General features: G+C 40.8%; 1 protein-coding gene and 1 long non-coding RNA gene across 3 annotated transcripts in view; one reads left to right on the top strand and one right to left on the bottom strand.

Moving 5' to 3' along the window:
* LOC112392690 (uncharacterized) overlaps window positions 1-3,675 on the bottom strand; it is a 40,999-nt gene extending 37,324 nt beyond the window's left edge. The window contains exon 1 of one of the 2 annotated variants that reach the window (XR_003001738.1): window positions 3,550-3,675. This is a non-coding gene — a long non-coding RNA (uncharacterized LOC112392690). The remainder of the gene's footprint in view (window positions 1-3,549) is intronic. The other variant, XR_003001737.1, reaches the window with a different exon arrangement.
* Window positions 3,676-3,716: 41 nt separating this feature from the next.
* Window positions 3,717-17,004, top strand: part of ACTR3 (actin related protein 3) — a 57,514-nt gene continuing 44,226 nt past the window's right edge. Inside the window, exon 1 of the mRNA XM_024734479.1 lies at window positions 3,717-4,074. Within this exon, the coding sequence (XP_024590247.1) occupies window positions 4,031-4,074 (44 nt within the window). The 5' untranslated portion in view covers window positions 3,717-4,030. The remainder of the gene's footprint in view (window positions 4,075-17,004) is intronic.

Here is a 17,004-nt window from a genome sequence, read left to right as displayed (position 1 = left end):
GAGATTGAGTGACATGTGAATTTCTTGGACATTTTAAGATTCAGAGACATGTGCTAAACTGGCCTTAAGACACAGAAATGACCTAGGAAATCTCATGGTAACTGGTAACCAGTGTATCAGTCAAAATTAAACAATGCTTGTGGCATTATAACTAAAGAGCCCTGAAAAGGGGTCAGAACTGGGTTTTGGTCTGGACTCTGTTCCCTAGTTTGCCTAAGATAATGGGAAAATCACTTAAGCTTTCTGGGCTTCTGTATCACTTAGGGTTCTTAAATTTGATGCAGGTAATGGGAACTGATTGCTGCTAACTTAGGCAGAAGGGGATTTATTGGAAGGATACTGTAAGACACACAAATGCTTGAAAGGCTGGGAACTGGGCTTGGAAACTAACAAGAAGAAAGCACCTGGTTGACCTGAACTAAAAGGGAAATTAGGGTGCTACCAGGGAGTAATGGATTTAGGGCAGTGAAACAAACCCCACCCATCCACCACTGCTTTCCTTTCCACATCTTACAAGATCATCTCCAAGAGGGCTTCTAGTTCAGACATAGTCTATTTCTCTGTATTTGGAGAAGGATGGGCAGGAAGCAGGGGGTGCATATGCAAACACGGTGGTCAGAAATGCTTTGGCCAGATGTGCCTCCAGAGTACAGACACTGACAACGTGGCACGTAGGAAGCAGGAAGTAGAAGGGGTGTTGAGCAAGCAAAGCGCTGGGGCAGACGTTATGAGGAACCTCCACAAATGACACTTCTCATAAGTGCTGCAAGCTTCCAAACGCTTCTAACAGTCACAGCCTTATAGAAGAAGGACAGTCCTGACTACGTGAAAGAAACTGTGGCAGGGTTCCTCACGCCTATGAAATGAGATACAGCACCTAGCACTGACATGAACTTCATATTTGAATGTAATACACAAGTAAACATTAAACAGCCTCTCAAATCAAACGTTGAAAACTGACAGACTACAGGTCAGATACAGCCTTCAAAGAATTAGTTACCAACAGATACAAATACACATTTCTGACTTTTCTTGAATAAAGGGAGGCTTTGGCAACACCAGGCCTACATTCCCGCATAGCCACAGTTTTCTACTGTCTTCTGTGGGCTCTCCGCGTTGCCATACCCTCCTCATAGCCCTCTTCACTTATAATGTTGCCTGCCTGGGCTGTGGGAGCATTCTAGTCTCTGAACACTGATGTAACTACTTCCATGACAACCCACCCAAGGCCAGCATTTGGACAGCCATTGTGAGGATCTACCACTATGGGTTTCCCTGAGCGTGAGAACTTCCCTGAGTTCAAGTTCCTAACCTCTGTCCTCGGGACCCCTTAGGTAAGATCCCTTTAGTCCTGACTGACCATCTGTGATGCTGGAAACAACCATTTGCTCTACTGCAACCAAGCCACATCTCCCTCCTCTGTCAGAGCCAATCTTTAGGCATCTGGTCTCCCAAATGACCTTAAATACCTGATCGTGGAAAAGGCAGCAATGAATCCCCATATAGCATCTTCTACATGTAGGGAAAAACAAAACAACGCATCTAAACGAAGAATCACTTCTGTCTGCCTTCTTGTAAGACAATCTCTGAGGAAAGCCTCCCCTGAGGATTATTTATTTTCTGTGAGTAGCTGGGGATGTGCTGAGCACCAGTTGATGGTAATGATGATGACGCCCCTTAGTAAGTCTCCTTTGCACGTATGCAATCCCATCTGGATGCTACTCCTCACACGTTTCTATCCCTGAATGCCAGCATCATGTATGATATATGACCATTCACTTCACTCTTTACTCTGTGGGATCTATTCCCTGCAAAGCAGCCAGAACATTTCCTTGCTTAAGTCTCTTTGATGGCTTCCAAATAGCTTTTAGGCTAAATTTTAAGACACTTAAGGATGCAAATCCTTGCATCATTTGATTCTTCTCTCTCAGGTTTCATCTCCCATTCTGTCTTCCCTGGCTCACTTCACTTTGATCACTTGCGTCTTCTTTCAATTTGTGGAAGAAGCCAAGCTCTTTCTCACCTCAGGGCCTTGACTCCTGCTGTTCCCACTTCCTGGAGGGCTCCCCTTCTTCCTCACCCTCTCCTCTATTTCCTACTATCCTCCAGCCCTCAGCTTTTAAATGCTACTTTGTCAGAGAAGCCTCCCCTACCCGCTACCTCCCTCCCATTCTCCCACTCCCCCCCATTTCTCAGAGCCCCCTGCTTTCTGACTTCTATTGCTCTTAACACAATTTGTATGTTTCCCCACTAAACCATAAACTCTACAGCACAGAGACCTTATCTATTTTATGCCTATGGAATATTTAGGGTCAGCAGAGTCCCTGTCATAATCGAGTGGGTGAGCAGTCCTCATCTGCCAAATGAATGAAAAACCTATACCCCATCCCCCAGGCTGGTCTAAATCTTCTGGAGTAATTAGACATCCTTTCTGAGGAAAAATATTTCTATTTCAGTCACATATAAGCACATCCACATGGTTTATCAGAAGGTAAGCCTGGTGGAGAAAAAATCTATTCACTTTATAGTTTTCCCAGGTTGGGGGGCAGGCGGGTCCCAGACCATCACCTGGGAACTCGGTAGAAATGCACATTACCAGGGTCCCCTCCACACCAAATCATCAGGAGAATTCATGACCCAGCATTCTGTGCTTTAACAAGCCTTCCACGTAATTCTCATGCACACTTTGAAAAGTCTGAAAACCACTGTTCCAGGCTTTCCAGTTTTTAGCTTTTTTTTTTTTTAATTAAAATTTTTGGTCCTTAATCTTTGGTTTCATCCTGCAAAACTAGAACAGTAGAATCTTAAACTACTCCAGAGGGAAATCTTTGTCATCGTCCAAAGCCGTCAAAGGTGTATTTGTGGGGCTTCCCTGGTGGCGCAGTGGTTGAGAGTCCGCCTGCCGATGCAGGGGACATGGGTTCGTGCCCCGGTCCGGGAGGATCCCACATGCCGCGGAGCGGCTGGGCCCATGAGCCATGGTCGCTGAGCCTGCGCGTCCGGAGCCTGTGCTCCACAGCGGGAGAGGCCACAATAGTGAGAGGCCCGCGTACCGCAAAACAAACAAACAAACAAAAAGGTGTATTTGTGTAGAGTATGTTACGTAGACCATATTCTCGGGAGGTGTGCCTTCCTCGTGGGCACAGGCCTGCCCTCCGGAGGGCCTGCAATCTAAACCGTGTTGTAACGCTTGCAACACGCGAGGCCGTAACAACGCACAAGCGTAACTGAAAAAAAAAAAAAGGACGCACAAAGGCAGAAGAGCCACGGTGCAAGCCTTTGTTCAACCCTCCACCGACTGCTCACCCTCGGTCTGATATCGCTCTTTTCCACGCGGAAAAGCAGCCCCTCAAGTTAGAAAAAAAGGATGTGTGCCGCCGACAACGTTTTCCATTAGGCCGTTTTCCCCGGGGCACCGGAAAAGATATTCGCGGCTGCGATAGGCGGTCCCACCCCTCCCTCAACCAAGCACAGAAGTAACTGAAACTATCAGCCCTTTCCAGCTTCAGAAGGAGACTTGGCGGCTCGGGCCGACTTCCCCGCCCCTACCTGGACGAACACCCGAAGTGGACTTCCTCACCGTCGGGACCGGAGCGGCGGCCGGAGGCGCACCTCACTGCGCATGCTCTCTCGCCCCGCCCGCCCGGAGCCAGAACGGGGAGCGCTCGCGGCCTGGGCCTGGCCTGGCCGGGGCGTCGGCACCGGCAGCCATCTTGGCTTCCCGGGGAAAGGCGGCGCGAGGGGAAGAAGTTGTAGGGTGGGGGCAGGAGCGAGAAGGAGGGGAGAGAGAGGGGGAGGAGGCCGCGGCGGGGCAGGGCGGGGACTGCCTGCCCGCCCGGGTTGCGGAAGTGGTAGCCGCTGACCGAACCTGCTGCTCTCTCGCTACTGCTTTGGCTTCCCGGCTACCCCGCGGACGGAGAGGGCGGCCTGGCCGTGGATGGTCAGATAGCCTCTACCTCTCGCCGCCCATCCCTGGCCCCAACCGGCACGGAGCAGACGGCGGCAGCGGCAGCAGCAGGCGAGGAGGAAGATGGCGGGACGGTTGCCGGCCTGTGTGGTGGACTGTGGCACGGGGTAAGGGGACTGATGGGCGGGGGTGGGGAAACTGAGGCGGAGGGAGGAAAATGGCGGGGCCGGCAGGAGGCCGGGAGATGAACGGTGCCGCGAGTTGCGGCTGCCGGCTGTGTCCACCCCGGCTCCGCCGGCTGGCGAGGGGTGGGGCCCGGAGCTACGGCCTCCCTCGTACCTCGCGCTTCACCCTCTGGGAGCCGGGCGGGTGCGAGGGGCCGAGAAGCCCCCGGGGAGCGGCCTCCTCCGCCCGACCCCTCCCAGCCCTTCCCCCACCGCGGTGGGCAGCGCCGCCCGCGGAGCTGCGGGGATGGTCGCCTTCCCGGAGCCCGCGGTCGCGTTGGGGTGGTCGCGGAGCCTGGCGCGCCCAGCCCTCCTTTCCCCGCGTGCCGCCTCCTGCCCGTGGGTTTGGGCACCGCGGGGCATCGAGCGCGGGGACTGGCCTGGCAGAGGAGCGAGGAAAGAGAAGCGCTCCTGGTAGGTTTTGCAAGATTGCTGTGACAACACTCTGCCCGGGGTGTGGGTGGGGAAAGGGAAGAGTCGGACTCGGAAAATGGGAACCTAGAGCGGGGCTTTCATTTGACCACCTGCCTCCTCTTGCTTTTCGACCCCCGGTCTTTTTCATCTCCCACGACGTTCTTACCGGTCAACCAAGTCACAGTTTAATTTGAGAGAAAGATGTCATGTGTTACTTCTCTTTGCCTCGAAAAAGTCCCCCAGTGAGCAAGCGCGCTGCAACTTCCTTAGTTTTGTCAAAGCCGCTTCCTGCTTTCAGTCTTTTATACCCTTATAAGGCAGTTTTTCGTTTCCAACCTGAACACATCTTATTAGAATTTTCAAAATTAAACAGTTTTCACATAGGCTGAGTTACTGGTGCTGGGTGTCAGTTTATGGGAACCTAAAAAAATGTATTTGTGTTCCACGGAGAGGGAGGAAGGGAAGCACCCAGGAGGCTTAATTTAAGTTGTATACGTTCATTCTGTGACGGTATCTTAAGGCGCGAGGAAGGTGATAGAGTTGTCAAGGGATGTGCTTGCTTTGCAAGGAGTTGTTTATCATAGATCTGTAGTGTAGGTTACTCAAATACAGGATGGCGTGAAAGTGGTCGTTCCTTTTGTGTTAATAGGCATTTTAGAGAGTTGCAGCACGTTTTATACTTACGTAGAAAATACTGCCAGTATTTTAATGTAGAGTGACTGCTTTATGTTGCAGTATCGGAAGTGTTTTCTTTTGTCCGTGTGTATACCTTGCTGATATATTATTACTTCTCTCATTTCCCAAATACTCCACATTTTTTGTTTGGGGGGTTGTTGTGAGAAGTGGACTGCCAGCCTTTTCCCCCCGTTTTTACTATTCAGCAAACTATTGTTACTTAAAGGATGGTCTGCTCCTCGCTATTTGCTCTCTGTTAACATTTCTCTGTAATCTTCATGCTCATACCTTTATGCAAATGTGGCAGTTTCCAAAATCCCAGCCGTGCATAGGGAAACAACCGATTTATTAATATGTTAATATAATAGTAATATAGGAAACACGAGCCTCGTTTAGCCTTGAAACTTCCATGTAGTTTTTTGATGGACAGCTAATTAAAGTTTTTTTTCCTTAATCCAATTTCATTTCCCTGAACCAGTATTTTTTTTTCCCCCTCCCTTCTTAGTCCAGCTGGTGAGTAGTTTTATGTGTAGGGTGAGTTTTAAAATTAGATTTGGCAGCCTGACTAACAAAGATTTTCAAGTATGTTTTGTTAAAGTGAAAAATATTGCTACATAATTAATATTCTATGCTTTAGTAATCATTGCCTTGTCAGTAAAATTAGTGTAGATAATTGTTGCCCTAATAAAGAACATGGTAACATCTTAAGTAGGGTGTTAACTCCTTCTCACTTTATTTTTTCCCTTTGGCAGTAGTTTTGGTTATTTTTGAATTAGTGTGCTGGGTATTTCATTGAGGTTAACTATCCTTAAGTGACCTCTTTCTGATAGGGCAGCCTTGAATTTAAAACACAGACTGAGTGAGCAGGAGGTGTGGGGGACAGGGCTTCAGTCTATGCTTAGGATATTTTTGTTTTAATATAGCGGTTACTCTTACATTATTACATTAGTTTTATCTCACCGGCAGAGGTTGTTAGCTGGACACTCATGATTTAAATGGAACTGATTAGGATACTTCTCACTTCCTTTTACCATCTGTCAGTCTCTGAAATTCCACCTTTAGATATCCATTTATTTTGGTTTTCAGAAGGCATTTTGGTCTTTCCTGTTGCCCATTATGCAATCCTGGAAAGTTACACCTTCAACTTTATTAGCACTTAAAGGATAGCTCATTGAAATTGGGCTTGTGATAAGCATCTCTAAATAAGGCCTTAATAGAGAGTTTCATGTTCCAGAATACTGTACGATCCGAGATGCAAATTGTGCACCTACAATTTGTGTGTTCCTTTGTGCTTTAGAGAATGCATTCATCAATCACAGTTAGCCACTTAATATAAGTGAAAAATTATAACTGGAATCAAGTTGGTCATTCCATTTCATAATGTAAGTTAGGCAAACGGTGACTGGAAAAAGTGGCCATCTATGAAATTTGGTGGTCTTAGGTAAGAAAAGCTGTAAGAGTTTGGATACATGAAGCTTAATCCCTAAATTTAAAATTAGAGCTCCTCCAGCAAAAGTCTTTTATTTCAACATAAGATAAAGAATCACCGGCCCAGATCATAAAAGAGAGAACTCCTCTGAAAAGAATTTAGAAAAAAATACTTCTTTCATATTGATAACATGTCTACATACTTTTTTGGTGGGTGATCTGTATTGGAATAGTAATGTAGAATAAAATTTTGGGACAGAGATTCTTATTGATAGAGCTGGTTGCTTAAGAACTAAGGTACAGACTCAAATGGGCTACCAGTGGTGAGGAAAATTTTTTTTTAAAGCAGTTTTTGAAACGTTGTAATACTTGTAAAGTTAAGATTATCCTAAATTATCTTTTGCATGTTTTCCCTCAGAATTCTTCAACATTCAAGCCATATAAAGGAACTCCTTATTTACTTTATTATGTTGTAGCATGTTTACAAAGCTTTGCATTGTGAAATTTCTCTTCCCTTTTACGTCTTTCCTCTTTTTTTCTCTAATAAATACTGTACTGGTAAATTATTTTCATTGATTATAATAGCAGAGTTATTATAGGCTTATTGTAGAGCTCTTGGGTATGTTCAGATCTGGAATGAGTTAAGGAATTTCTGAGTTAAACTTCTTAGCAATCTTAAAATGTAAGGATAAATATTTTGTTGGAGTCAGCAGATGAGGAGCTTATATTATTCATCCTGTCGTCACATTCTAGCTGTTAGTACAGGTAGGATGATCTTGTTTGAGAGCAGTGGGGAAGAGCTGAGTGGGTGGGAGAAAATATAAGTGGGAAGTTCATGTTTTTTACGTGAATTTTGTACATAATATGTAAAATACTATTTCTCCAGTTGTCTGCAAGGGCAGAAACATTCACAGTATCTATTTGTTACCAAAAAACATTCATTAAAACTCTTATTCCGTCATGGGTCTTGTTTTTTTTGCATGCTGTTTGCAGTAAGTATAGCACACTTGCTCCTGTTGAGAAGTTAGCTTCTTAGTCTTGCCTAAAATATCTTTCTCCTTTCCTTTCCTGCCAATCTCTTCCTGCCTGCCAATTTTGTGTTGGAATATTGATTTTGGATTGGGTGTATATTGAATCTAATGAACTTTTCAGCCTTATTGTAAAAAAGTTCAGAAATTTTACTTTTAAGCACAGAAGGGAAAGATCCACTAGAGGAGGACCTGCTGGTCAGGCTTTTTATTTAACTTATTTAATCTTGTGACAGCTATTTTTACCTCATATTACCAGTGAGAAAATAGGATCAGAGAATTCAAATTACTCTTAATGTCATGTAGGTGGGTTGTGAGAGTTGCTATTTGTATTTAAGGTTTTTTTTTTTTTTTTTTTGTATTTAAGCCCTGTGTTCTTTTTGTTACACCATGGGCACTTCTTTTCAGACCTATGCACGTTGCTTTCTTTGTATTAGTGAGGGTAACTCTTTATTCTTTTTTTAAAAAATTTTATTTATTTTTGGCTGTGTTGGGTCTTTGTTGCTGCGCGTGGGCTTTCTCTAGTTGTGGCGAGCGGGGAGGTGCTCTTCGTTGTGGTGCGTGGGCTTCTCATTGCGGTGGCTTCTCTTGTTGCGGAGCACAGGCTCTAGGAGCGCGGGCTTCAGTAGTTGTGGCTCGCGGGCTCTAGGGCTCAGGCTCAGTAGTTGCGGTGCACAGGCTTAGTTGATCCGCGGCATGTGGGATCCTCCCGGAACAGAGCACGAACCCGTGTCCTCTGCATTGGCAGGCGGATTCCTTTTTCTTAAATTTATTTTATTTACTTATTATTTTTGGCTGCTTTGGGTCTTCGTTGCTGCGCGTGGGCCCTCCCTAGCTGCGGTGAGCCGGGGGCCGCTCCTCGCCGCGGTGCAAGGGCCTCTCATTGTGGCGGCCTCTCCCCTTGTGGAGCACCGGCTCCAGGCGTGCTGGCCTCAGCAACCGTGGCACGCAGGCTCAGCAGTTGTGGCTCGCGGGCTCCAGAGTGCAGGCTCAAAAGCTGTGGCACACTGGCCCAGCTGCCCTGCAGCATGTGGGCTCCCCCAGGACCAGGGCTCGAACCCGCGTCCCCCGCGTTGGCAGGCATACTCCCAACCACTGCGCCACCAGGGAAGCTGTGCCAGGCAGATTCTTAACCACTGCGCCACCAGGGAGGTCCTTCTTAGATGATTTTTAAGCAGTCCTCTCAGCACCTGTTATGCAGAAATTCTGAAATAGGGTGTTGGTAGTGGGAATGAAGCAGAAGAGATAAATTTGGGAAAGATTGCTTCTTTTGTTTGTACCTTTCTTCTGGCAGTTATATTGTTTTGTACGGTTTATTTAAGGTTAGCAAGGGCTTTGTAGTCAGAGCTGTTTTTGAGTTCAAGCTCTACCATTTACTAGCTGTGTGACCTTGTACACTGCAGACTCTACAGGTCTTAATTTTGTAATTTGGAGATCATAGTATCTACCTTACGGGGTTTTTGTTTTTTTGAGATAATGCATGAAGATGGTTCAGCACAGTGCTTGGTACATAGTAAGAGCTCAGTACAATGTAATTATTACTGTTATCAGCTCCCTTTTTTATTGAATTGAAAAGTCCTTAAGGAAAGGAACACATTGTCTTATGCTTATTTTCTTATTTCCTGTGGGCTTTGTCTACCGGTTCTTTGCTCAGTCAAAATGTTTTTGCTGATTTGAGAGATAGAGGTATAGCTAGGACTTGGCAGTTGTTTCTAGTATATCGTAAATAGCAATCAATGAAGATTTCCGATTCTGAGTTTGAGTGGGACAATAAGGAGTTGGTTTTAAGAATCTGAGTAAGATTGGAATTTGGATTGATCCATAATTGGAAATATTCTAAGGAGAAGTTAAAAATACAGGAGCTTCAGAAGTGAAGGTGGGGATTTGACAATAATTATTACCATTTTTAAATTGAAGCTAATAAAATGACAATTTAAAGAGAGAACAAAAAGACAGAACATTAATCTTCCTTAAAAAATCTTGGTTGGGCTTTGAAAAAAAAAAAAAAAAAAAAAAAAAATCTTGGTTATGTGATCTGGCTTCTTGAGCATCACAAAGAGAAGAATGAGTGAGCACTGTGGCTTGAAGTGGTGAGTGATTTCATCCCACTTTTTAGGAGGTAAGTCCTTGGGAGAGTTTAGCTCAAGGTAGAGCTGAATTTTCCTCCCAGTGTTCCTCCTTGTGCAGAATGCTCCCCCTCCAGCACGTGGAGACAACTAAATGCTCCGACTAGGAGCAGAAGTCTGGGAGGGTTCAAATGTACCTTTAGGCAGTATGTTTTCTGAAATGAAATTCACCTGTAATAAAAGCGTTTCAATGCTCACCTGCAATTCTTTTGGAACTTGCAGCCTCTTTTATGACACTGTGGATCTGTGATAGCCACTAGCATAAAGAGGTAAGAGCAAAATAATAACACTACATTAACAGGCTTTACAGCTTACCAAGCACTTATAAATTCATGAATTATTAAGTAATGGTGCAAGATAAGGTGATGTTATTGGATAAATATTTTAAATTTGGTTCTTCAAAATAGGATACTGATGAATACTGTTTTTTGTGTTGCTTGTTTTATATCTTTATGTGGGCCTTTATATCATAAAATGTATAAAAGGTACCTGCATAACTGATTAATACCAGAGCAGAAAGACAAATAGTATCTTAATTTTTCCAAAGGACTACTTTGTGGAATTTGAATAATTTTCTTTCAAAATTTTTTTCAAAACCTTTCCAAACTGTTCATTTAAACACAAGTCGTTCTTGCATCCTCCTTGCAACCAGGAAGGGACCAGCCTTGAATTTGTGTGTCACGTACGTTCTTTCCCTCCTTCTCCTCCTCTTCCTCCCTACCCCTAACGCGTGCCTCAGAGACCATTTTCTTCATCTGTTCTGGTGCTGTTCTTCAAGGAGAATGAAGGCTTCTTGCCCTTTGTGAAAATGCCATACTCTTGTGAAGGATGTCTTTAACACTTTTTCAGTTACAGGGTTTAGTGTGAATGAGGGGTTGCTACAAGGAGGGTGGAAGTCTTAAAAGGGGGAACTAGGATGCAAAATACCTTACAGTTTAGGGTTGGGTTGGAAACTGTAAAAATATAAACTATGTTTTTAGTATTGGTCTATGATAAAACCCAAGTGTTCGCTTAAAGTTTTAGAGTTTAGTATAATTAAAATACAGTGTGCTTTTCTGCTTATAAGCATTTTAAAAATTCAGTTACTTTGAGGCTATTAAAAATAGCGTTTAATGTGTATTTGTGACACACTTTAGAGAAGCGCCTAATTACTCACACAGAATTAATGGAGCTGAAAAAGAATTTGAGAAATAATTTAATCCACTCTATTTACAAATTAAACAGAGGTCCAGGGTTGAGAAATGTCTTTCAGGAGTGTGTTTTAGGTGTCAGTTGACAGCATTCTTGAATTCTTTTATGTTTTCTTAGGAGTTCATGTTTATGAGTTATAGTAATAGAAATTTCTTCTTAATAGTCGAAGTAACATGTATGTTTTTTGTAGTTAAAGTAGTCTTGTTTGAGATGTGGTGCAACACATGCATCAGAATTCTTTAGTGTTTCTGTTGTAATAAAAATGTGCAGTATAAGGCAGAGATGAAAACCTGTGATTTTGTGTTCCCCAGCAATGTTTGAGACCGTTTTCATAAAATTGATGATCTTTTCACAGAAATGTGCTTTTTAAATTGTTTTAGGCATTTAAATCTTAGATACATTTATTTTAGGTTTTGGATTTCAGTTATTTAAAGACTTATTACATGGAATGTTTACAAATCAGCCATTTCAAGGCCTTTTAAGAGTTTAACAGTTTCAGAAGCCCTGCGAAGTGGGTATGTACTGTTGTATAATTACCATTTTAAAGATGAGGAAAGTGAGGTATGGTGAGCTTAAGTAACTTGCTTATGTAAATAGTTAAGTAGTAGATATAGAAATTGAACCCTGAGGCAGTCTGACTCCAGGGCCCACTACTAGACTACTCCAACTTGGAATATTATTCAATAAGGGTGGTTAAATTGTTAAATCCAGTTTTTGAAGAGTGTTCAAATTTTTACATATTTAGAAAAGTAATTTCTACTTTTAGAACTGTTAATTTTTAACAAATATGAACTATATAGGGAGGTCTTTGTGACCAGTTCTTTGATTTTATTAACCTGAAACACATGTAAGTTAAATGACATAGAATTATTTATTTAGTCCTTTGAATATTATAAAGACATATTGTGTCTACCATGGTAAAACTGACAATTGCTGGTTAATTCAGGACAGCTCAATTAAGGAAATGATGTTTAATTACATATAACTTTAAAATGAAGGTGTACATATTCATTAAGCTACAATTTGAACATAAATAATCGATGCATTAAAAAAGTCATTCCTCACTAATGATTGCATAAAATGTAGAGATGAAACAGTTGAACCTAAGAATAAAAATAACTTAAGAATATAGGACTATAAAAAATAATTTTTATGTTAGACTCAGAGGACTTAGTACACATTTGACATTTGACTCTGCAAATAATGAATATATAGATTAAAGGAAACACATGGTTATTAGAAAGTAGTTTTTTTTTTTCTAAACGAGAATGAACAGAATTGTTATTTCTGGAGTATATGATGAAGTAGGATGCATTTTATTGAAAAAGCACACGTAAGAGCTTGTATGTGTCCTGTTTGAAGGTATTTCTTTTAAAACTTTGTTTCATAATGGTCAAAAAAGGTAGAGGTAACAGCAAAAGAGACTTTGGGGGGGCTTTTTTCCCTACCTTTTCTTGATGAATTTGTTATTTGTATAAAAGTCTAGTTGAGAATTTTATTGCTTCCATAATGCCTTTCAAAGGGATGTTCCTTGCTTATTTAAGTTGCCTTACTGTCAGGGAAGTTATTTTAGAAACGAAACTTTGATTTTTTTAATAAAATGAAACTATTTAAAATTGAGAGCAAACTCTTGAGAAGTAGAAATGAGAGATGTAACTTGTGGTTATATGTGAGAAATTAGCTGCAAACAACAAAATAACTTTAGCTAACATAAGCAAAAAAAAGGGATTATTGAAGGGATATGATGTAGATCACAAAATTGATGAGAAGGCTGAAGAACCAGGTCCAGAAAAGCAGAGAAAAAGGAAGGTCAGGTATCAAGAGTCTGCTGCCAGTCATGCGGCAGAATGCTGCAACTAGACACTAGCAATACGAAGTCTAAACCATTTCTTCATCTTTTGGTTATTCAGTCAAGATTGAAAGTTCTGACTGAGGCTCAGATTGGCTAGACATAGATCATGTGAAATACAGAAGCTGACAGGAGTGGGATGGGTCAGCGTCAGTTCCCTCCTTCTATTAAGTGATGTGAGGTTTTGCCTCCTGTGGGTCCCTCAGGATAGGAATGGTGATTCAATTCTGGCAGAAAAAATAGTGTTCACTGTAGGGGAAAAGATGAGTATGGAGAAGTCAGTTGCTCATTTTTCTTTATGTTGCCTTAAATTCCTTATTATTTCATTTTGATAACTGCATGATCCATTACTGACTAGCAATTTGAATTAAAACTTTTTCCAAAAAATTCAGCCTAAACGTGTTGAAAGAGCAGTTTTTCTTTTCTTTTTTTTTTAAGAATAATGGATGGTGGTGTGAGTAGTATGGGATTTTTCATTAGAACAGAGGTATAATATTCTAGCAATTTGGCATTATGGAGTATTTTGGAAAACAGCACCTATTTGATAATGACAGGCTATTTTTTAAATTTTTTTTTGAAATTGTAAACCAGGAATATAATTTAAAGAATTTGAGCTACACTTTTTTCCCCAAGAGATAATGGGATGTGTGTATATATATATATGTATATGTGTGTGTGTGTGTGTGTGTATAAGTATATATACACACACACACATATATATAAAACTTGGAAGGGAGGAAATAGCTTATGCATTTCATTTGTTTATAGTTGGAGAAATTGGTCTTCAGTGAATAGTAAGCGTCATCTATGCAAATGAATAAATACTTTTGCAGGACCTTTGTTGTGGGGAACATAAAGATGAATAGGAAATGCTGCTTGCCTTTAGGAAGCTCACATGTACACAAATGGTTATGACAGTATAGCAAATGCTCTGGTAGGTATAAAATGAAATTTTTTGGAATCACAGGTGAAGGAAAATTTACATTTTCTAGGGAGCATGAAAAAAAAATTTCCTGTTAGAGATAATAATTGAAGTAGGCCTTTAAGGATAAGTAAAATATTGGTAGGCAGAAATAAGACTAGTGTACCAGGTGAGAGAACAGTGGGAGGAAATAATGAGGTGGGAAGTGTAAAGGTAGAATTTGGGTGTGTTAGGTTTGATATAGTACAAGGAAGTAGTAATGTTTGAGATAGTACAGAGAAGTAGTGAAATGTTTGGTATGATACAGGGAAATAGTGAAAGAATCTGATATATGGAAGGTGCTTCTTGGGTTGAATTAAAGTAGAAAGATGTTAGAGCTGGATTATGGAAGCCTGGAAGGCCTTGAATTCTATACTAACTTCGTTCATGTTGTAGGTAGTATGAAGCCACAATCTGTTATAAACCAGGTTTATGAGAATAGGAAGTATATTTGATGACTTCGTTATGGTGATTTATGATGATAAAAAAGTAATAGCAGACAGTCATGTAGTGCATACTATGTGCCATACACTGTTCGTTTGATTGCATTACATATATTAATTCATTTTATACCTAGCCCTATGAGATAGTTACTGTTATTCTCTTTTACAGATGAAACTGTGACACAGAGTGTAAATTACTTGCCAGAGATCACATAGGTAGCATGATAAACTATACTGTTAGTTCTTTCTCTGGTTTTATTGTGTATGTAATCGCTCATGCTTTAGGGAGACAGTACAAACCAGCATTGACTGGAGGCTGATAGATACTTAAGTTCAAATCTAGCTTTGCTATTTCTCTGAAGTGGTTTCTTCTCTGAGTTGCAGTTTCCCAATATGTAAAAAGAGAGAACATCCAGGGTAATGATAAATATTAGAGATAATGTAAAGTGCATAGCAAAATAATTGGCATACAGTAAATAATGGTGGCTCTAGTTATTAAGGGTGTTGAAAGTAATTAATTACTTATTTCACTATTACAGTGTTTTCAGTTCTATGCTGAACACTGGTATGTACAGAAAGCGATGGCATGGTTTTATCCTTGAAGCTTACAGTTAAGTTACAGAGATGAAACTAATGTATGTGAAATAATTAAGGATGGCATTTATTTTATTAAAATATCTTACAATTTTATTTGTCAGTAAAGCTGGGGAGAAAAGTCAATGGATAATTATAATAACCTAATTGAGGCAGAACATCTAATGGTCAAAGCATTCAAGAATGAATGTTGAGTCATCTCCTCAGGCAAAGAACCATGAAGAGCTGAGTGTTGGGTGAGGACAAGGGTGTTGAAAGAAGGTGATTATAAATACCAGCAGTGTGACCTGCTGCACAAACCAGGACTGAAATAGTATTTTTTTTTTTCTGGTTATGTAGGCATTGCCAACATTTTTTTAAAATGAATTTTTATTGGTGTATAGTTGCTTTACAATGTTGTGTTAGTTTCTATTGTACAGCAAGATGAATCGGCTATACATATATCCTCTCTTTTTTGGATTTCCATCCCATTTAGGTCACCACAGAGCATTGAGTAGAGTTCCCTGTGCTAAAAGAGTAGGTTCTCATTAGTAAGGATGGCATTTTAGTATTTAGTTGTTTGGGGAGATTAATAAGGGCTGTAGTAGGTGGAGGTTGGTTTATGAATTTGATCAAATCCTTGGAAAAGTATAAATAGGATATGATAGATGGAAGGGTAGGAAGACTTTGTCAGGGTAAGATGTGTAAGCTAAGTTGAAAGCTTTATGATGGCAGGATGTCTTTTGTTCAGTCTCCAAGTTATGGCCTCATGCATAGTATTTAATAATGCCCAGCAAATAGTTTATTGATGAAGGGAAGTCAGGAAGGAGTCTCAAAATATTTGAGGGAGGGATCAGTTAGGAGATTGCCCTACCGGGAATTGAGGTATTCCTATTGGGAGCTTTGGGACAGCAAGTATTTTATTTATTAATTATCCTGCCTTATTTCAGAAGGAGTTTAAATGGGACACAATTGTTTGGAATGATTTGATGGGCAGTTGATTGTGTAGATCATTAAGCAGAAGACTGATAAAAGTTAAATTTATGCAGTATTAGTCTGAGTCTAGTGTTTTATTTTATTTTGTTTTTAACAGCTCTATTGAAATATAATTCACATACCGTAAAATTTACCCTTTTAAAGTGTATAACTGAGTGATTTATAGTATATCACCAGGTTGTGCAACCATCTCCACAGTCAATTTTAGAACATTTTTATCACACCAAAAAGAAACTTCATACCCATTTGCAGAAACTTTCCATTCTCGTCACCCTCAACCCTTGGCAACCACTAATTTACTTTCTATCCTTGTGGATTTGCCTATTTGACTATTTCATATAAATGGAGTTATACAACCTGTGGCCATTTGTGACTGGCTTCTGTCGTGGGACAAGTATTGACTGCTGTAGTCTACATGTTTCGTGGTGGACTCTTGGCCTGGTTAGTAGCAAAGAGGTTGGGAAAACATCGCCAAGAGTCTTTGAAAGAATAATTATGGGAGTGGATAGAAGGAAAAAAAGGACTCTGGATAAAGGAAAATGATCTGGGGAAGGAAATGTTTACTGAATACTTAGTGAGTGCCATCCACTGTTATCTTAATTGTCGTGACTGCCTTGCAAATTTGGTTTTATTCCTTAGGAATAAAGTCTATAATCACAAGACAGTAAATGGTGGAACAGACATTTCACTCATGATTTTCTGATTCTGTGGTCCATGTTCTTTCCTCCCTAAGAGTGAAAAGGAATTATTAGATTTTAAGTTTTAGATCTGGAAGAACTGGGAGAATATTTCTGTTGACATTTAGGAATCCAGGTTCTTCCACTCAACAGTCTTGTCAGTCTTTTTGTGTTAAATAGTGACTTTCATGTAATGAGAAGAACATTGGAGGGAACTGGAAATGGAAATGCTTTTTAAAAAATTGCCAGTTATCTTTATAGCTAATTCCCTGTGAATTAGCCATTACATTCTTGTGCTAAAAGTTCCTCACACTACAAGTAGGAAGAAAACTATATAGCTAAGCTGAGACTTGAGATATCATGAAAGTTGGCATTCGGATTCATTTGTAGACCTCCATTTTCACTTAAAATTTGAAAATTATATGCTTGTTATGTAAAAATCTCTATGTGTACTTTACTTTGTTTTTATAGTATGTTAGGGTGGAAGCTGGTCATTCATATTGAGATAAAAT

Source organism: Neophocaena asiaeorientalis, unplaced genomic scaffold (genome assembly GCF_003031525.2).
Source record: "Neophocaena asiaeorientalis asiaeorientalis breed wild unplaced genomic scaffold, Neophocaena_asiaeorientalis_V1.1 scaffold32, whole genome shotgun sequence".
Taxonomy (NCBI): domain Eukaryota; kingdom Metazoa; phylum Chordata; class Mammalia; order Artiodactyla; family Phocoenidae; genus Neophocaena; species Neophocaena asiaeorientalis.
The sequence above is the reverse complement of the archived record's forward strand: the minus strand, read 5'-3'. Positions and strand labels throughout refer to the sequence as shown.